At 56.8% G+C, this 20048-nt stretch overlaps 3 protein-coding genes across 7 annotated transcripts; all 3 read left to right on the top strand.

Moving 5' to 3' along the window:
- The first annotated feature begins 25 nt into the window (after positions 1–25).
- Positions 26–9070, top strand: RASSF1 (Ras association domain family member 1). Of its 3 annotated transcripts, none has more exons than XM_019984868.2 (6): positions 26–466; positions 2352–2458; positions 6605–6709; positions 6904–7201; positions 7325–7440; positions 8113–9070. In XM_019984868.2, exons 1-6 carry the CDS (start codon positions 217–219, stop codon positions 8257–8259), a joined length of 1023 nt encoding a protein of 340 aa, XP_019840427.2. In that variant the 5' UTR covers positions 26–216; the 3' UTR covers positions 8260–9070. The 3 variants fall into 3 exon arrangements, with proteins under 3 accessions (XP_019840427.2, XP_070632783.1, XP_070632782.1); XM_070776682.1 differs by lacking the exon at positions 26–466 and adding an exon at positions 522–1656; XM_070776681.1 differs by lacking the exons at positions 26–466; positions 2352–2458 and adding an exon at positions 2802–3185.
- Positions 9071–9877: 807 nt separating this feature from the next.
- On the top strand, positions 9878–12783 carry TUSC2 (tumor suppressor 2, mitochondrial calcium regulator). Its single transcript, XM_019984396.2, has 3 exons — positions 9878–10182; positions 11262–11382; positions 11553–12783. Exons 1-3 carry the CDS (start codon positions 10037–10039, stop codon positions 11616–11618), a joined length of 333 nt encoding a protein of 110 aa, XP_019839955.1. The 5' UTR covers positions 9878–10036; the 3' UTR covers positions 11619–12783.
- On the top strand, positions 11272–19980 carry HYAL2 (hyaluronidase 2). 3 transcript variants are annotated; one of them, XM_070776669.1, is made up of 4 exons: positions 11272–11382; positions 17062–18041; positions 18738–18827; positions 19251–19980. In XM_070776669.1, the coding sequence occupies exons 2-4, from the start codon at positions 17112–17114 to the stop codon at positions 19650–19652; spliced, it is 1422 nt and encodes a 473-aa protein (XP_070632770.1). In that variant the 5' UTR covers positions 11272–11382; positions 17062–17111; the 3' UTR covers positions 19653–19980. The 3 variants fall into 3 exon arrangements, with proteins under 3 accessions (XP_070632770.1, XP_019839957.1, XP_019839956.1); XM_019984398.2 differs by lacking the exon at positions 11272–11382 and adding an exon at positions 14832–14954; XM_019984397.2 differs by lacking the exon at positions 11272–11382 and adding an exon at positions 16104–16229.
- The last annotated feature ends 68 nt before the right edge of the window (positions 19981–20048 follow it).

Below are 20048 nucleotides of genomic sequence, written 5' to 3' on the forward strand. Positions count from 1 at the left end.
CTGAGAGAGCAGTCCCCAGCCGCACCCGCCGTCCCACTCCGCCTGCGGGCCGACACAGCGCGGGCGCCCAGGTTTCCATTGCGCCGCTGTCCTCTGCTCTCCCGCGGCTCTGCCTGAATCCTGGAGGCGGCGCCGAATCGGGGCCCGCCCCGCGGACCCGCCCGCCCCGCGCTCGCTAGCGCCCAGAACCGGCCGGAGACCCGGCCCGACCGGGCCATGTCCGCTGAGCCTGAGCTCATTGAACTGCGGGAACTGGCACCCGAACGGTGCGCCGCCCCGGGGCGCACCCGGCTCGAGCGTGCCAATGCATTGCGCATCGCGCCGGGCACAGCGCGCAACGCCGCAAGGCAGCAGGTCCCGGGCCGGGGCCACCGCTTCCAGCCCGCGGGGCCCGCTACGCACACGTGGTGTGACCTGTGTGGCGACTTCATCTGGGGCGTCGTGCGCAAGGGTCTGCAGTGCGCGCGTGAGTAGCGGACCCAAGAACTGGCGGGAGCGAAACGGGCAGCCAAGGGACAGCCCCGTCGCTGAGGGCCAAGTTGCGATGGAGGGGGTCGGGGGGACGGTCCCCACGGACCAGGTCCGTTACCTTTGCCCCATAGCACAAGAGAGTGCGGGCTGATAGTTTATAACCTTGCCAAGCTCCACCTGCTTCTGAGACAGTTAGGCAAACGCGCTTGTCTGTAAATAAGGTGCTACTTTCAAGTTTAACCACTGCCTTGGCCCTTCTTGAGAAAGGCTTGTGCATGTCATTCTCTGGACTCACATTCTTACACTTGCCCCTTTGGAAAGATTCACTTGCCAAGTCCCCCAGGAGAATGCCTGTGGTGAAGGGAACTTACCCACCTATGGGAGAAGGCCTGGAAATAGTCAGAAACTTGGGCACAGGGCTGCAGGCAGGAGTTTTGAGTCTGCCTTTAGCAAATACCTATTGCAGGTTCAGTCAACCAGCTGCTAAAACATGAAACACAACCACACACCAGTTGGTGCTTCTGCCCTCCCAGAAATCACCAGCAAGCTGAGGTTGCTGTCTGACTGGCCATACACCATCTAGAAACACTTGGGATGCTTTTATTGCCCTCCAAACCCCTACCCTTGGATCTTACTGCAGATCTGTTGAATCAGTCAGGTCACTGGGAGTGTACCAGCGATTTTTAAAAACAGGTCGTTCTAATGTGTAGCCTGGGTTGAGAATCACTGCTCTGGCCCATTTAGGAACTTAGGGAAGATGTCCCAAGCCTGTGTGTGATGGAGACTCTCTTATCTAGTACAGGAGTTTATCTGTATTCAGCTAGGATGAGTATGGGACTTGTGGCAGCATACAAAGCATGACAAGGACTGGGAGATAGCAGTGTTCCCAAGGAGAAATGGAGTGGCCATGGGAATGAAAAACAGGACAATTTGGGTGTGTGTCAGAGGCAGAAACAAGAGAGGAATCAAGGATGAGTTGGGGTGGTTTGGTTTGGTTTTTGTTTTTTGCTGAGTTGAGGAACTCTGGCAAGGGCAGGGGTGAGGAGAAGTGAAGAATTAAAAGGAGTAGGAAAGTGAGTTAAATGTTGGCCATGTCTGCTTGAAATGTTTATTGGACAGCCAAATGAAGATACTGACACACAGAATTTGATCTCAAGGAGGTCAGATGGAAGCCTTGGATGTAAGGTAGGTCAGTGTACACAGAGAAGAAAAGCGATCAGGACTGGGCCTCGGACACCCCACCATTAGATCTGGAAGCTGAAACAGAAGTGAAGCCCCCTGAGCAAGGGCTACAGTGAGGTGGGAGGAAAACCGCGGTAGTGAGGGCCCCCCGGGGAATCCGGAAAGCAAGCATCGGAGGATGCTGAAGAGGTGAAGGGACCACCGCATTCCGCGGTGCGGTCTCTGAGTTTCCTGGAGGGAGGGGAACAAGACTGACTGGAATGGGTAGAGGATGAAGGCGAGGAATTAAGAGACCAGTGTTGGTAAGTTTTGAGTGTAAGGGGAATAGAGAAAAAGGACACGAAGCGGCACTGAGTTAAAAGTTTGTTTCCCCCTCCAGTAAATGGGAGGAGGGAGGGACGCTGATAATGAGGAAGGGGAAGTTCTGCCCTAGGCGCTAGAAATCCAACTGTTGAGCAGGCCCGGATCCCTAACAGCATGAAGTTTTCCCTGCCAGTTTCCAGGCGCTGGGGGCGGGGGGGACGGGGGGAGACTCTAAAATCTGAGTGCTAGTGGGTGTTAACGGGAACTGAGATAAGGCCAATCATGGAGAACACGACGAGCAACGGCCTTCATCCCGGGGCTTCGCTTCTGTCCCTGGGACGCTCCTCCGAGCTGGTGCTGGGGTTCGTCCACCTTACGGCCAGGCCTCTCTGCAGATTGCAAGTTCACCTGCCACTACCGCTGCCGCGCGCTCGTCTCCCTAGACTGCTGCGGGCCCCGGGACCTGGGCTGGGAACCGGCGCTGGAGCGGGACACGAATGTGGTGAGCGCGGGACTGGGGAGCTCACGGGCAAGGCAGGGATGCGTGGACGAGCGGGCCACATTGCAGGCGTCCCCTAGGGCCGCCCGGCGCTACGCGCAATAAACGTTTTGATAGCCGACTTCCCGGTGGCAGAGAGTGGCTAATTTTGCGCGCGGGCTCCACGGGGTGCCGGGGGGGTGCTGACTCGGCCCTAACCGCCCGGAGCCGCCCAGACTACGCGCAAGTACAACTTCCGCACCTTCCCGCAGCTGCATCCGGCCTCGAGGCCACGCTGGTGCACATGCGCACAAGCTCCATAGTGTCCCTTGGGAGGCGGGGCCTGCGAGACGGCGCTGAACTGAGGGCTGAGATCATTCTTGGAGGCGAGGCGTGTGTGACCCCGCCCTTCGACATCCCTCCTCCAATGAGATGACAGCTAGATCCTGGCTGTCTACGTTTCAGTGTTAACGGTTGCGGCGCGGACACTGGTTCCGGCGCACGCACACTCATATACGGGTGCGCACGCGTACACGCGCTTGGGGCGGTGGTGGGAGTCTACCGGTGCACCGGAGCTGGCGGACTGGCGGGCGTGGCGATGGGTGAGGCGGACGCGGGAACGCCTTCCTTCGAGATGACTTGGAACAGCACGACAAGCAGTGGCTACTGCAGCCAGGAGGACTCGGACTCAGAGCTCGAGCAGTACTTCACTGCGCGTACCTCGCTGGCGCGCAGGCCGCGTCGGGACCAGGTGGGGACTGGGGGTTGAGGGAGGCGGGCGGGGGCGATCGCTGGGATCCCGCCCCTCCACGGTACGTTGCAGTCTCGAGAGTTTGTGGGCCGCTCCGCTCTCCTGTCAGCGTGGATCTCGAACCGGACCGGGGCCAGCCCTCGGAACCGTGTATCTGGCTTTCAGCACATCGGTACTGGGTGCCGAGCCCTTGCTGTTTCTGTCACAGACCGGTTGAACCAGGGGAAACAGCTGAGTGGCTTGGGGTAGACCAGCGGCAGGCATTATCTACCCCTTACTAAGGCTGACTGTGCAGTCTAGATTACCACCTCGATTTCCGCGTGTGGGCGCTCCCACCCCTTCTCTGGGGGACCTGGAGGAAGTGGAGGGGGAGGAGTCCTCGCCGGGAATTGAGAAGTGTGTTTAGGAGAGAGGCAAAGGAAGGTCGGAGAGAAGCAAAGGAAGGTCCAGGCCCCTCCATTTCCACTCCTGGATGGAGCTAGCTTGATTCCCACCTCTTGCCGGTCCCGGCCTGTCACCAGCTGCTGGAATGTGGAAGATTCTCAGTCTACCCTCCTCTTCAGTGGACCAGGAGTACTCGCTTGGGCAGCATATATAGAAAAATCAGAGCAGACCAGGGGATCTGGGAATAGCCGGAAAGGAAGCCTTGTTTTGGACTGTCAGCATTCAGGAACACTTCACCCAGGAAAGGTGGGAAAGGCTAGATTGTAAAATGCCCTGAGCGGAATCAAGAGATAGGGGTTACTAATCTAGGACTATAAAGTGTGGTACTGGAGCAGCTGTGCCTCTGAGAGCCTCCCAGATGTCCCCATTATCAGAGACCTCTGTGCTGTGTACCATGAGTGTGACCTCCAGGCTCAGAGCTGGTACACCTCGGCAGAGCAGGAAAGAGAGATGGGGACCATGAAGTGAAGTTCAGTGTACCTGGCAGCAATGGGGCAGAATTCCTTACATGAGCCAAGAGAAAGGAGTTATGGGTGATTATGAGTGATTATTTAGATGAAAATTCTATACCTTGAAAGCTCAGTCCAGAGTCTGGGTGCAAGGTTTGAGGGTGGATCCCTGGGACTGTCCCTGTGTCACTCAGGCCTGAGCCACTTTCCATCATGGAAAGGTGAGAAAAACCACAAAACACTAACCAGTTGAAAAGCAGGCTGTGGAGTCCCAAGATACATACATATCTTGTATGTAAGATATGTATACCTATGGCTGACTCATGTTGATGTATGGCAAAAACCAACATGATATTATAAAGCAATTATCCTTCAGTTAAAAATAAGTTAAGAAAAAAAAAAAACCATCAGTCACTCTGGACAGTGGCAGAGTAGAGGGTGAGTGGCTAGAGTGCAGCAGAAGGGAAATTCCAAGGTCCTGTTGTATGTCCCTCTGGGACAACTTGTGGAATTCTCCTCCAGCAGTCAGTTTTAGAAAATGGAAAATGAAACTTTCTCCTCTAGAATCCTGGCAGGACAGTGCAGTACCTCCAGTCCCAAGTCCTTGAGGGAGGTTCACCTGGAGGGAACTGGGAAGGGGCTGGAACTGAGGTCACTGCATCCCAGTTTGGAGCTCTTGGACAACCCAGGAAGGGAAGAGGGAGGACCCAGGCTAGAGCTCAGAGCCATCATAAGGAAGGGGAATAAGTGAGTAGCATCCCTTTGATCACCCTGTTCTGTAAACAGAATTCTCTTCCTTCTTGCCCTGGCACTGGATTCTGCTCAGCTTTCCTCCTGCCCCTAGCACCTCTTCCATCCTGACAGTCTTTTCTCCTGGGGCATGCCTTGTCCAAAATCCTCTCCTTGGATGGAACAAACACTCCATCCTTTATTCCCAGCCCCTCTGGCCATCATTTTATCCCCCCACATCCCTCATTTTCCAGGATCCAGACCATTTGTTCTTACCAGTCCTACAAGATTTCCAGCTGTCTACAACAAGGTTTCTGCTCAAGTTTTTCATTTCTCAATGCTCTTTTCTATCTACGAGACTTTTGGAAGCTTGGGGAAGCAAATAGGCTTCTCCAGAGCCTCAGTCCTCAGTGTCAACAGCTTGCTGACAGCTGAACAGCTGCAGGTACTAGGTGAAGAGCATATTGCTAAAAGGCTGTGAACTCTACCCTACCCCCTCATCTGTCCTTCCTATTGTTCGCATGAGATGGTGTAAACTTGAAAGTGAAAGTGTTAGTCACTCAGTCCTGTCCAAATCTCTGCAACCCCTTAGGCTGTAGCCTTCCAGGCTCCTCTGTCCATGGGATTTCCGAGGCAAGAATGCTGGAGTGGGTAGCCATTTCCTTCTCCAGAGGATCTTCCCCACCCAGGGATCGAACCCAGGTCTCTTTGCATTGCAGGCAGGTTCTTTACCATCTGAGCCATCAGATGGTTTAAGCTTAGGGGGCTCCAAAGCAGTAGCCAGGAAGAAGTCTGGCTGTCCTGGGCTCAAAGCTGAGCACAAGATTAAGGTTATTCTGCAGAAGACCTTCTGATGGGAACTTCTCTGGGACAGTGCATTGGTCAGTGATGATCTCAGCTGAGTCTGTGACACTCCCATTCCTACTAGGGCCTGTCTGACGTCAACAGGAAGTAAGGCTGATGCAATGAGACAAGGGAGTTTGGCTGAAGCCCTGGCCCATACACCACCCTTCTGACAAGAATCCAGTCCCTGGAGGAGCAAGGGGAAGGGCTGAGTGGCGGAGCTAAAATCTTTGGGCTAAACCTTCTAGACAGCAGGGAGGAGGTGCATAAGCTTCCCTGTTTGGCACTTGTGTGACAGGCTCTACTAGAAGGCTGCCCATGTCCACCTCTGGCAGATTGGAGCCTGGCCTGAGGCTGCCTTTTGTGCAACTTGGGTCAAGATCAAATGACATGTCATAGTGGTTTTCTCACTGTGTCTGAGACATGTAGGCCTGGCCCAAGTCCCCCACCAAGAAGTGTTAAGGTTGTAGCAGTTGCCCCTCTCCTCCTGCCTCCTGGTGGCTGGTCTCCTGGTGTGCACCAATCCCTATACCTCTCCCCCTGCGGTGAGTCATGGTCAAGGCCAAGAGGCAAAGTGAACTGCCTTCTCCAGGATACACCTTGACCCCACCCAACTAGGGTGCTGAGATCAAGATGTTCCTTCTCAGAGTCCCTGATCTTATCCTGGCCTTGATTTCAAGGTGTCCTTAGAACCTTCCCCAGGGCTGAGGAGGCTCCAGGCCAGCAGCAGAGAAGCCAAATGATTCTGCCTTGGCTGTGTCCATAGAATGCAGAACCAGGAGCTGTGATGGTTTCCTCTCATCAGGCCATGAACTGTGTCCGTCAGTTTCCAAAGGCTGCCCACAGGCCATTTTACAGAGTGGTCCACCCGGAGTTTATCTTCTTGCCTTTGACATGCATTGCAGAGGAATGGGTTCTGTGAGGGCCCTCTCTCCATGCCTGCCCATCTTTCAGGACGAGCCCGTGGAGTGGGAGACACCTGACCTTTCTCAAGCTGAGATCGAGCAGAAGATCAAGGAGTACAATGGCCAGATCAACAGCAACTTGTTCATGAGCCTGGTGAGTTGACAGCCTGTTCTGGAGATAGGAACCCAGCCACATGCCTGATGCCCAGAAGGTCAGAGTTGAGGTATTCTTGGGAAGGCCTGAGCAGTGATTTATTCACACCCACCCTAGCCCTAAGTGGACTGGTAGGGTCCAGTCCTGTTGCATCTCACCTGGCACCTAATCACAGTTTGGTTTTTCCTCTTTAGAACAAGGATGGCTCCTACACAGGCTTCATCAAGGTTCAACTGAAGCTGGTGCGCCCTGTCTCAGTTCCCTCCAGCAAGAAGCCACCCTCCCTGCAGGATGCCCGGCGAGGCCCAGGGCGGGGCACAGCTGTGAAACGCCGCACCTCCTTCTACCTGCCCAAGGATGCTGTCAAGCACCTGCATGTGTTGTCACGCACGCGGGCACGTGAGGTCATCGAGGCCCTGTTGCGTAAATTCCTGGTGGTGGATGACCCTCGCAAGTTTGCACTCTTTGAGCGGGCTGAGCGCCATGGCCAAGGTGGGCTTCCCACCCCATCCCACCATGTGTGAGGGTATATATACATGTGCCTGTGCATGCAGGAGCTGAGGGGGCTGTGCCTGGCTCTAGTTAAACCCTCCCTTCCCTCTGCTTGGCCCACAGTGTACCTCCGGAAGCTGTCCGATGATGAGCAGCCCCTACGCCTCCGGCTCCTTGCAGGGCCCAGTGAGAAGGCCCTAAGCTTTGTGCTGAAGGAGAATGACTCTGGGGAGGTGAATGTGAGTAACAGCTCTCCTTAGTTTCTTGGGTGTGACTGGGTGGGACCGGAGGGTTGCAGCTACCGTAAGACTTGAAGGAGCAACAGGGCTGCAGACAAGCCCTGCAAAGCCTCTGCAGAAGTGTGTGAGCCTTGCAGCTAAAGTGGAGGTTTCCAGGATATTCATGCCAAGGTCTAGGGCTCGTCTCAGGAAACCAGGAAGAACTATCTTGACGCACTGCTCTTCCCTGTCGTGGGAAGTCCTCAGGAGATGCAGGAGTCCATCTGATGGCGTGGTGATCTCAGGCCAGGTCAGAGCCACACAGATAGGCACAGGACAACACGGAGGTGCCCGTCTTTAGGCACTAGAACTTTTTACCGGGAAGCTCTCCAGCTCCAAGGTAGTGCCTCTGCAGAGTGAGATTAAACTCAGAGAAAGGAGGCATGACCTGTCCACAGGTAGCTAAGGAACATTGGTTTGGTTGCCTGTCTGCAAGATCACTGCCCTACTTTGTGGGACCCATCTTCTCTATGTATTGTTTTTGGGAATCTTAACACAGACCACTCAGGCAAGAACCTGACACTGGAAAGCACCATCCTAGCTGCATGATCGTGATAAAGTCATCTTTTTTTGGGAGAGCCTGCCAGCTTGGTAGTGCCTGCTGTAGCTTGTGTCTCCCTTCTCCCCCTCCAGTGGGACGCTTTCAGCATGCCTGAGCTACACAACTTTCTGCGCATCCTGCAGCGGGAGGAAGAGGAACACCTCCGCCAGATCCTGCAGAAGTACTCCTATTGTCGCCAGAAGATCCAGGAAGCCCTGCACGCCTGCCCCCTGGGGTGACCTCTTGTACCCTGGGGTGGAAGGAGGAGAGTAGGCAGCGCCAAGGGCGTGCCGTGTGAGTGTGCAAAGGCCCCTGTGGCCTGAGGAATGAGTGTGCATGGAGGCCCTCTCTTGCTGGGGGAACGAGCCCAGAGAACAGCGAAGGAGCTGGCCCCCTGTGTCCACCAGTGGGTGGAGCAGAGCATGGCTCTTCACCCTTCTGCCACGTACTGGGTCATGGTGGGCCAGGGTTGCCCTGAGAAGCTGCTCCAGGCTTGCAGCATGGGTAGAGGAGACACAAGTCTCTTTAAATTTGTGTCTCAGATATGAGAATCTTGGGAGACCCTACAAACAGAATAGGGTCGTTTGCAGGGATGAGGGCCCTTGTCTATGCAGAACGGTTGTGTGATTTGGGTCTTGGATGGGGGAGGGGGGTGTCTCAGGATAGCCCTATCAGAACCAAGGGTGGGTGTTCAAGATAAGACAGGCATCAAGGAAGAGTCTAGGGTTCCCTCTCCAGCACCCTCTGACTCCTCACACACCTTCAGGTCAGGGAGTGCTGGCTAAGGGTGCAGCAATAGTGCCTCTGCCTCCTCCAAGGAGGATGTCCCTGGGCCAGGCTCTCTGAACGTGGGCACTGGCCCAGGTGTCTGTGCCTTGTTTGCCAGTCAAAGCCAGGGTCCTTCCCTTGGGTATTTTTGATGATGTGTGCGAATGTATGTACTATTTTGTGGCCTCAGCTGAATGCCTCCTGTGGGGAAAGGGGTGGGGGTGATAGTCATCAGGGCCTGGGGTCTGAGAGAAATGGCTAAATAAAGATTTAAGAATTCTGCTTTTGGATTCTTTATTATGGGCCCTCATCTGTAATTGCCCCACAAGCCAGTGGCTGCCAAGATTGATGGACAGGCTCACAGTAACTATGGGACAAATCTGTGAAGGATGTGGTATATGGATATGTACTCAGTCATCACTCAAACCCTGTGGCTAAGGTTGTAGTGGGGGTAAGAACATCAACTGCCAGAGCTTAGAGAAACCACACACTCCATGCTGTGGAAGGCACTTCACCAAATATTGAGATTCTATTGTGGACCAGACACTGGTCATGGTACCAAAGGTACAGATGTTAATATCCACAAACCTTCATAAAGCAAGGCTTCTGGTGGGTTTGGAAAGTACACTGAATTTGAAGTTCTTTGGCCCTGAATGTAGATATACAACCATAGGCTAATTCCTTAATTTTATTTAGGTTGAGTTTCTCCTCCACATGCCACAATTGGGGATGGCAAAAAAGGTATGGGGATAGAAGCCAGATGGGCACTGACCAGTCTGGCCTGGAGTCAGGCCCTAAAGTGCTGGTTTGGGGGAGGTACCCGGTGATTGGGCAGGTCCACTGAGCCTGACCTCTAGGGGTTGGGGACATAAGAGCCGCCATACAAGCTAAAGAAATAAGGAGGAGGACACAGCCACCGCTTTCCCTGGTGGGAGCTGCCCGAGCTGGAGAGAGCGTGGCCTGCTGGGAGCTGACGTCTTGCGGTGCATGCTGGGGTACCTAGCATTTGAGGGCGGCTGTTGGTCCCGCCCCGCGGACCGACGAGAGAAGCAGCCAATCAGAGGGGGCAGCATGCGGCGCATTCGGAAGCGGAAGTGAGGTTTCCGTGGAGACAGCGGAGCCTGCGGAAGGCGGCGGCAGCGGCTGCGGCGGCATCTGCGAGCCAAGGCCCAGGCAGGGTATGGTGGCGCCGACGGCCTTGTAAGAGCGAAGTTACTGCCGGGCCCGCCATGCGCCGGCGGCCCTGACATGGGCGCCAGCGGCTCCAAAGCTCGGGGCCTGTGGCCCTTCACCTCGGCGGCGGGGGGCGGCGGCCCAGAGGCGGCGGTCGCTGAGCAAGCTTTGGTGCGACCGCGAGGCCGAGTCGTGCCCCCCTTCGTATTCACGCGCCGCGGGTAAGGGCGCGGGGTTCCGCCCCCGGGAGGACAGACGGGCGGCTGGGCGTCTCGCGACATGGGGCGCTCCCGCTGCTGTACCCCCTACACCCGAGTCAGGACGACTCCCATATTTCAGGTCCCCATAGGAACAAAGGGTGGGGAAAGCCGAACAGGCGGTTCCTCGTGGCCTGGCTGCTCTGAAGGTCTCCCTAGGAGAAGAGTGGGCCTGAGGCTTGTCCCTGGGCAGGTCCTCCGTACGATAAAGCTAAGAGAGGGTCTCCCTGAGACTCCAGAACCTCTTCCTTTCATCCCTTCCATCCCAGCCTGCTAGCCGAAGGCTCCTATTCTCACTCACCCCCAGTTCTCCCTAGAAGAGAATGACCCTCTGTTTTGTCTGTGGTAGGGTTGGACCTCTCTGGGTAGTGGCTGGGAGAGTAGGACTGGGCCCTAGCGTTGAGGCTGGGACCTGGGGAAAAAGACCCTCACCCCAGGTATGTTTTCCCAGATCTGGGGGCACTGACCTCTCCCCTCCCACAAGGGGCCCAGATAGGAGCACTAGATGGGCCTGGATCTGATGGGCCCTGAGGACTGCTGCTCAGGTGTTGCTGGAATCTAGGGGGACCCCAACAATGGCAGTCTGGTTGCATCAGCCACCTGGACCGGGGAGGATTCAGCCTTTTTTCCTTCAGGCTCCCTCCTAGCTCGGGCATCTGCTATCTCAGGCTTTGGCCTTGGGCCAGCAGTGTCTTCTGGAATGAGACCATCATGCCCAGGCCACCATCCTTCTCACTCTAGAAGTCCTGGGTGAAGGCAAGGACCTGATCGAATGGCTACTCTTGCTGAACAAACCAGTGACGTTTTGGTATGGCCTCTCTTCTTAGGGTCTGACAGAGTAGCACTGGCCACCATCCTACTCCCCACTTTCTAGTGGACCCCAGATTCTAAGCAAAAGATTCTCCAAACATATTAACCTCCCTTTCTCCCACCAAGGTTGTTCTTCCCCACTGGGGGGAGGGCATACTTCCCTGTGGTCTATGGCATTTGCCATGACTAGCGTGGGGCTCCAGCCCAGCCTGTTCCCCTCTCGCTCTGCACAGCTCCATGTTCTATGACGAGGATGGGGATCTGGCTCACGAATTCTATGAGGAGACAATCGTCACCAAGAACGGGCAGAAGCGGGCCAAGCTGAGGCGGGTGCATAAGAACCTGATTCCTCAGGTGAGGGGCTGGGCCGTGGTCACAGAGCCTGTGTTGAATGTGTGGAGGCAGACCCAGATGGAGTCTGCTGTCGTGGTGGGGGCTCTGGGGGGAGGCACTGGGAGGAACAGGAAGGCTTCCTGGAGTAGGGGCCCTGAGCCGGCCCTCACTAGCCTCTGTTTCCATGGCAGGGCACCGTGAAGTTGGATCCCCCCCGCATCCACGTGGATTTCCCCGTGATCCTCTATGAGGTGTGAGCCTGGGGGGTGGCAGGCGTAAACACCCCCTGCCCCAGCGAGACACCCCCAGGCTCAAGGTGTGGCTTCCATTGAGGAACCTAGGCTGGGGCCACAACCGTGAATAAACTCCACTGGCCTGGAACCTTCAGCTGTGAGCAGGGCAGTCCTACAGTGCTGGTTGGGTGTTGGTTTGTATGTGGACCAGAGATGGCTGGAAGCTGGTGAGGGCTGATGGCGGAGTTACCAGTCCACCTTTCCCAGCAATCCCTACAAGGAGCATGGCAGGGCACATGCTGGTCAGGAATGCCTGGTTCCTGTGCCCTTGCCTGGCCTGCATTCTTCCAAGCTTGCCTAGGGCCCAGCCCTGCTAGAGGCTACAGCACTTTAAAAGCAAGGTCTGCCTTTTTCCAGCCCCAGGGCAATGGGAGCTCTACAAAAGTGGGAACTTCCTTTCCCTCACTTCCTTTACCCTCTCGTTGGAGCATTTCAGCCGTTTGCTACCTCGATTCCTCCTGTGTTGGACAGAGGCTGGGGGCAGAACAAGCCTGATTTTTCCTGCCTACCTGCCTGTTTGTTCCCAGCCCCAGATGGATGGACACTTTGCTGGCTGTTAATAGGAGTAGGGACTGGTGTGGGAGGTTTCTCCCTCTACCCAGGGCTGGCCCGATCCCTCCCCACTGCAACTAGTTGTTTCTCCCCCTCCCCCCCACCCCAAGTTGAGAGGGTGTGGGATGGGGATCAGGAAGGGCTCTGGATGCCTGTGCCCCATCCCACTTACTGTATCTAATCCCCCTTGCCCTTACACATCCACCACCCTGTGGTAAGGCACAGCACCCTAGGGCTGGTGCCAGTAGCTCTGAGGAGCCCACCACCCCTTTTCCCTACAGTATACCCCTCCCTTCAGTATCAGTCAAGAGAAAAGTACTGGAGCCCCTGGATAGGGGCAGAAAGAAAACAACCATAATAGGAATACTTAAAATGTGAAAGCTTGTAAATAGTCTAGTCCATGATGTTATTGGGGCAGAGTCTGATTTCTACATAGAAATGATTTTTTTTTTAATTCCTTACTGTGCAAACTCTGTGCTTTAAGCGTGTGAGAAATGGCTTGGGGAGGGTAGTCCTCAATCTAGGAAGGCTGTTGTGTTATTTGTTCAATAAAATTATTTGTAGACCCTGCATACAAGACTGACATCCTCTGAGGCTGTGACACCCAGTGTCTGGACTACCACATGGGCATAGAAGGTAGACCTGGGTCCAGGACTCAGGTCGCACCAATGTTTGGCAAGGTCCAGAGTGCGGCCATCCCAGCTACAACCAGCAGGTGGCAGTGTATTCACACACACCTCACTACAGACCCACTCAGGATGGAGAGCCACTCCTGTATTAGGTTCAGTAAGTGGAGACCCTGGAATTGGAAGGCCCTGGGATACTTCAGTAGGGATTGGCCCCACCTGCCTGACCTGAGATGACAGTGTGACCTCAGATAGGTCTGGAACAGTTGTTCTGTTCCCAGCTGAGGCAGCTGAACCTACATGAGGTCACAGCCTAAGCCCCATAGACCTTCGAGGGCCCAGCCTTAGGTGGACAGCAGCCAGGTGGGTGCCACTGCCCTTGACCTCCTCCAAAACTGCAGCCCAAATCCACTTGCCTCTCCTGGTGGGCACTACCAGGAGTGTAGACTTGGGGCTTCTGTTCCAGCAGGTTAAACTCAATTCACCCAGTACTTCCTCTCATCCTTTCTGCTCTTGCCTTCTCACCTGCCGCCTGCCCCCGCGAACATTTGGCCTGCACTTCTCAGGTCGGGCTGTGAGGCCAGTTCTCTGCCAGGCCTAGCCTTGGCCATCAGCCCAACTCCCTGTAAGGGAAAAGAGAGTTCAGGGACGCAGGCTGCTGGGTCTGAGAGGTTGACCTACCTGTCTTTTGGAGGTTTAAACTGGTCCAAGTCTGGAGCAGGATCACCCTCTGCAGTCTGGACTTGAAGTTCGTCTCTGGGTTTCTTCCCATTTGCGCAGTAAGATGCCAGGCACAAGGCCCTATCACCCTTCACTGCCCCTCCTACTGACTGCCCCAGGGCCAGGGTTCTGCTGTGCCGGATGGCATCCCGTCATCACTGTCCCAGTGTGGGGAACTCCCTGTGCTGGGCCTGCCCTAGCTGACTCTGAAGCGGGAAACAATGGGGGTCATGGCAGTGCTTCCCCACTCCCTCCCACTGGGCTGTGTGCACTTCCTTCCTGCTGGCTGCCTGAGGAAATGTCCCTGCCCTGGAACAGTGGTCTGGCCTTTGTTTCCCCAGGGGCCCCTGCCCTTAGAGCTTCTAAGGCCTGTGTCCCTTACAGAGCCAGCATAGTCATCAGGGGTAGACTGTAGGATATGTGCCCACCTCCCCCACTCCACCAGGCTTACACAGCTTTCTATTAGGGGAGAGGCCCTAGGCATCAAAGGGGTGGGATGGTAGGTCCAGGGGGAGTAGCCCAGGGTGATTTGAGGGTGTGCAGAGTTGTCTGCACCTCTGGAGGAGTCTGCTGGAACCCTGCTGCAGCCCTCCCTGGAGCCAGCCACATTATGGACACTCTCTCCCACAGAAATACACCCCTCCCCTCACCAGTTTTGTAAGGAGCCCTGTACTCGGCAACATCTTAGAACCAACCAGGAATGTCCTCTGACAGAAGAGCACCGTACAGAAGCCTCCCAGGGCCTGTCCCCCCCACATCACCCATATCAACACTCTGTCACACTTTGTCCACTCTCACACATGAGATGCTTCCGCTCTCAGTGGAAAAAAAATGACTCAGCTCCTGTAAGTTCCCCCAACATCCCCCACCCCAGGGCTGGTTCTCTTCACCACCTGCTTTAGGGAACCATCTGCCAAACATCCCCCAAGTAGTTTGACTTCCCAAAGCACCACCACCAGGGCCGCTCCACTCATAAGCTGCTGGATTTGAGGATGGGCCTCAGCCTCAGGGGCAGGTTTGGGAAGCTGTCAGCATGGGGGAGGCTGGCACCTTGGCTGGGTCCTCCAGCCTTCCTGTCACCTGGTGCAGTTTGCTGGGCCAGGGCCTACTCAGGGGAGGAGGGGCAGGGCAGGCAACCAGCCAGCAGGACATACCGGAGGGAAACAGGGTCAAGGCGGTCCCTTCCCCCGCGCCTGTTCCTGGCCCTTTCCTCTCTGAGGGGCAGGAGGAAGTGAGGATAAAGGGCTGGGGTGGGAGGCGGGAGCCGGTGGGAGGGATGGGGTTTATCAAGTCGCCGGCGGGCTGCCCAAAGGGCAGGAGCTGGCGCGAATAGCTTGGCTAGAGACTTACCCCGGGAAGGAGGGAGGCCGCCGACCTACTGGGCCGACGGACTCCCACACAGGTGAGCCCAGGGCAGACGACTGGTCTGCACTCTGGTACATGGCTCTCCCTCTCTCTCCTCCCAGGCGCGTGCGCAGGGAATGGGCTGGCCAAGTAGACCCGGGCCCTTTGGGGAGCTGAGGACCCCGGGGAAGCGGATTTAGGAAGAGGCAAGGAATTCTCGCTTCCACTGCAGCTCCAAGCCTGCTCCCCAGAGGGAGGGGCGTGCAGGGCGAAAAGACGGGATACCCAGCGGAGGCCCAGGGGAACCCTTCTGGCTGAGCCGGTTTTCTCTGCTGTCCGGCCAGGAACTTCTGTAAGGGTGGCAGCCTTCTCAGAGTTGAAAGGACGACTTGGGGTTCCCACAGGGCCCCCAGAGGCTGGACAGAGGGGATAGGAGCCCAAGGACTGGCCGTCCCAGTTGCAAGTCAGGAGCAGGGGGACGCCCTACCCTCAGGGCTCGCTGGGCTTATAGGCTCCCAGCCAGGCAGGCCTAACTGCGACTCACAGCTTGTGTTACCAGGACAACCACTGCTTCCATCCAGCCCTGGATGGGCTAAGACGCGGGTGCTAGGCCCCCCAGCCCCAGACGGGCAAGGGGCGGGGATTCCCTTCCCACCGGGGTCGGGGGAGGGGAGCCCTGAACCGTAGGGGGGGCGGGGCAGTACTGTCCCGGGAGATCGCAGACAGGCTGCGGGTCACCGTCCCCCTTTCCATACAAAGGGGGCCCCAGGACTGGAGATTACACTCAGAGGTGCAGAGCCAGATTCTCTATTGCCCCCAGCCAAGGCCTCAAGGTCCCACAGCACCTCCTTACGGACGAATGAGGGAACGTCACACTACCTTCATTCCCTTCCCGACCCTCGTCCTTTACGCTGTCCCTTTAAGCGGCTGGCCGCGTAGCGGAGCAGGGAGGAGTGTACCACTGGTCGCAGGTTGCGGGGGTGAACTTTAGGCTGACTTGGCGCTCGTGGCTGAGACTCCAGAAGAAAGCCCCATTTGGAGGCACCTCAGAGTCCCAGACTTACGGCTACATTCCTCGGAAGAGGATCTGGGGTCCTCGGAGCCCAAAGCGCGGTATTGGCGGCTCGAAAGTCAGGCACACCTTCCCTCCCCCGTCGCAAATCCTGAGCAGGGCCCGCCTCCGCGCTGGATTCTTAAAGAGCCGGCGGGCTGGGGTGGGGGGGCGGAGCCAGTAGAGGTGCTGAGCCGGGGCCGAACCGTGGAGGGCTGCGGGCCGGGCTGGGACGGAGATGGAGGTGGCCATGGCGCAGGTCCCGGCGGCGCCCTGCGCGAGGTGAGGGAGGGCAGTGCGAGCCGAGCTGCTGTCTCCGCGGGCTCTGTTCTGAACCCCACGGGGAGGCGGCCCAGACCGCCCCCCTTGCCGGCAGGGTTCAGCCCCCACGTGCGGGGCGGGGGCGGGGTTCCGGACAAAGGCCAGGTGGAGTGGGCTTTTACCCCCGGCCGCCTGGCTCGCGGGCACGCGCATTCCTGGTAGCTGTAGAGGGAAAGGCCGGTCTGCTGGCGCCACCGTGGGAGATCCACCACCCCTTTGTCCCCGCGGGGCCTCCACCAAGCTGGGGGAGAGTGTCTGCGCTGAGATAAAGTCTGTTAGCCTCACTTTTCTGTTGGGCGGGTGCTAAAAAAGATACCAACTCGGGGCTGAGTTACAGCTTCCTAGCTACTCCAAGAGCTGTGCCTTGCCTCACCCAAATGCTGTGATTTCTCAGGATCAAAAGTTCTTCACGGGGTAGAGTGGGCCTCGGTTTGGGGCTCTCAGAAACTTTGTCCTGGGTGATACTCAGTCATGGGTGAGCCTTTCGGCAGTGAGTCCATAGCTCAATTTGTCCAGTTTCAAAGGGGTCACAGACCTAACAGCAGTGCCTGCCTAGCCATAGGCTACTTGTCCAGGAAGGAGCCCAGTGCTCCTGGCAGTGAGCTACGGGGATGTGTTGCCTGTCCTTCAGTGGCCTATGGTCTTTCAGATCTGTTATAGCTAATAACAGAGTCTGAACAGTCCTGGGCACGGTGGCCTAATGCAGCATGGGCTTTGGGAGCGTGGATGGGTTTGGGATGGATGACCTCCAGGATCCTCTAGACTTACTTGCTGTCTCCCACCTTTTTACCAGTTCCTGAGCTGGTGCCTGGCAGGTGACACTGACTTCCTGCAGCCCCCAGCATGTGGACAGGCCTGGGCCCCGCCGTCACACTGGCCCTGGTGTTGGTGGTGGCATGGGCCACGGAGCTGAAGCCCACAGCACCACCCATCTTCACGGGCCGGCCCTTTGTGGTCGCATGGGATGTGCCCACACAGGACTGTGGCCCGCGCCACAAGATGCCATTGGACCCAAAGGACATGAAGGCCTTTGATGTTCAGGCTTCACCTAACGAGGGTTTTGTAAATCAGAACATCACCATCTTCTACCGTGACCGGCTGGGCATGTATCCACACTTCAATTCGGTGGGGAGGTCAGTACATGGTGGTGTGCCACAGAATGGCAGCCTCTGGGTACACCTGGAGATGCTGAAGGGACACGTGGAACACTACATTCGTACACAGGAGCCTGCAGGGCTGGCAGTCATCGACTGGGAGGACTGGCGGCCAGTGTGGGTGCGCAACTGGCAGGACAAGGATGTGTACCGCCGATTATCACGCCATTTGGTGGCCATTCGCCACCCTGATTGGCCACCAGAGCGCGTAGCCAAGGAGGCGCAGTATGAGTTTGAGTTCGCTGCACGGCAGTTCATGCTGGAGACATTGCGATTTGTCAAGGCGTTTCGGCCTCGGCACCTATGGGGCTTCTACCTCTTCCCTGACTGTTACAACCATGATTATGTGCAGAACTGGGAGACCTATACAGGCCGCTGCCCTGATGTTGAGGTCTCCCGAAATGACCAGCTGGCCTGGCTCTGGGCCGAGAGCACGGCCCTCTTCCCCTCTGTCTACTTGGAAGAGACACTGGCTTCCTCCACTCACGGCCGCAACTTTGTCAGCTTTCGTGTCCAGGAGGCTCTTCGCGTGGCTGACGTCCACCATGCCAACCATGCACTCCCCGTCTACGTCTTCACGAGGCCCACCTATAGCCGTGGACTCACAGGGCTTAGCGAGGTATGTGCCTCCCAGGGCCCTGTATTCTTCCTTGGGAAAGCACCGCAGGTTTGGGTTACCAGGGGGCCTCCTGCCCTCAAGTTTACTGACTACTCTACATCCCCTCACCTCATTCTCTCTGTAACCTTATGAGAGGGTGACATTGTTATCTCCATTTGTGGATAAGAAAATTGAGGTCCAGAGATGCTGAGAAGTGTGGCCAGAACTTCCCAGGAAATCCAGGCAGAGGAGGCATTCAGGCCTAGCATTCTGACTTCGTAGTCCATCCTGACAGATGTAGGGCTTTCCTGGTGGCTCAGATGGTAAAAAATCCACCTGCGAGGCAGGAGATCTGGGTTCGATCCCTGGGTCAGGAAGATCCCCTGGAGAAGGAAATGGAAACCCACTCCAGTATTCTGGCCTGGGAAATCCCATGGACAGAGGAGCCTGGTGGGCTACAGTCCATGGGGTTGCAAAGAGTTGGACACAACTGATAGATACATGCCAGGCTCAAGTGGGCCCTTGGCTTGAGAATCGGAGGCCAAAGAAGGGGGTGGAAATGGCTTAAACATTTAAGGAGAAAGCGCAACAGCTGCTGCCTGGGGATGAGAAGGGGAGGGCTGGGATGCAGTCGGGGGTCAGCAAATTGGTAGAGGCTAGGGCCTGCCCCCCCGACCTGTCCTTCTCACCCTGTGGTCTCATCCACTTCCCCTACAGATGGATCTCATCTCCACCATTGGTGAGAGTGCTGCCCTGGGTGCAGCTGGCGTCATCCTCTGGGGTGACGCAGGGTTTACCACCAGCAACGTAAGTAAGACCCACCCAGCCAACCAGAGCTGAGTCTGCAGGGAGAGGCAGAGTGTTTGCACTTTGGCTGCAAACCTCAAAGTGCTCCCCTCCTCTGCTTCCCAAGGCAGCCCGTGTCCCAACAGTGAAGACAGGATCTACCCCCACCCCCACCCCTGCCCTTCACCCAGGAAGAGGGAGTTGTTGTCTTGACCAGCTGTTGAGTTCCACCCTGCCCCACCTGCCCTGCTGGGTTCCAGTCCCTGCCCCCACCCTCTTCTTAGAAGGAATGGGAACAGTGAGGGCTCAGGCGTACGTGCGCGCGTGTATGTGCGTGCATTCATGCATACACGCGCTGTTAAAAGAAGGTGCAGTCACACAGTGTGGACTGAGTTTCCACATGGGCTAAGGCAGCTGACCCTCCTCCCTGTCCTCTACCCCCAGGAGACCTGCCGACGCCTCAAGGATTATCTGACTCGGTCATTGGTACCCTATGTCGTCAATGTGTCCTGGGCTGCCCAGTACTGCAGCTGGGCCCAGTGCCATGGCCATGGGCGCTGTGTGCGCCGGGACCCCAACGCTCACACCTTCCTGCACCTCAGTGCCAGCAGCTTCCGTCTAGTGCCTAGCCACGCACCTGATGAGCCGCGGCTGCGACCAGAGGGGGAACTCAGTTGGGCCGACCGCAACCACCTACAGATGCACTTTCGCTGCCAGTGCTACTTAGGCTGGGGCGGTGAGCAATGCCAGTGGGACCGCAGGCGGGCAGCTGGGGGTGCCAGTGGGGCCTGGGCTGGGTCCCACCTCACTGGCCTGCTGGCAGTGGCAGTCCTGGCCTTCACCTAGACTTTGTAAGGGTCTCTCACCCAGCTGCCAGGCCAGCTGGCCTCTGCCACAAGGGGTCTGTCAGGCATGTAGGAGCCTGCAAGGGGTGGACAAACCAGAGTCTGGAGGGGCAGAGCCCTCTGGGATGCCCGGTAGGATGTCCTTACCAGCTCCCACCCCCTGTTCTAAGGGGGAGGGGCAGTCCCCTGGAAGGCCCCGTCTCTCCCTGCCAGAGAGGAAGAGGGGCACAGCTGGGCCGGGGAGGACCTGACCCTACTCCCCTGCCCCTGGATAGTTTATTATTATTATTTTGGGGTCTCTTTTGTAAATTAAATATAAAACAACTGCTTCTTTGCTTGGACTGTCCGTGCCTGGGCCAGGGCATGTGAGAGTGCTTTCAGGCTCTTCCAAATAAGG

The sequence above is a fragment of the Bos indicus genome, chromosome 22 (assembly GCF_029378745.1).
Source record: "Bos indicus isolate NIAB-ARS_2022 breed Sahiwal x Tharparkar chromosome 22, NIAB-ARS_B.indTharparkar_mat_pri_1.0, whole genome shotgun sequence".
In the NCBI taxonomy this organism is placed as follows: Eukaryota; Metazoa; Chordata; class Mammalia; order Artiodactyla; family Bovidae; genus Bos; species Bos indicus.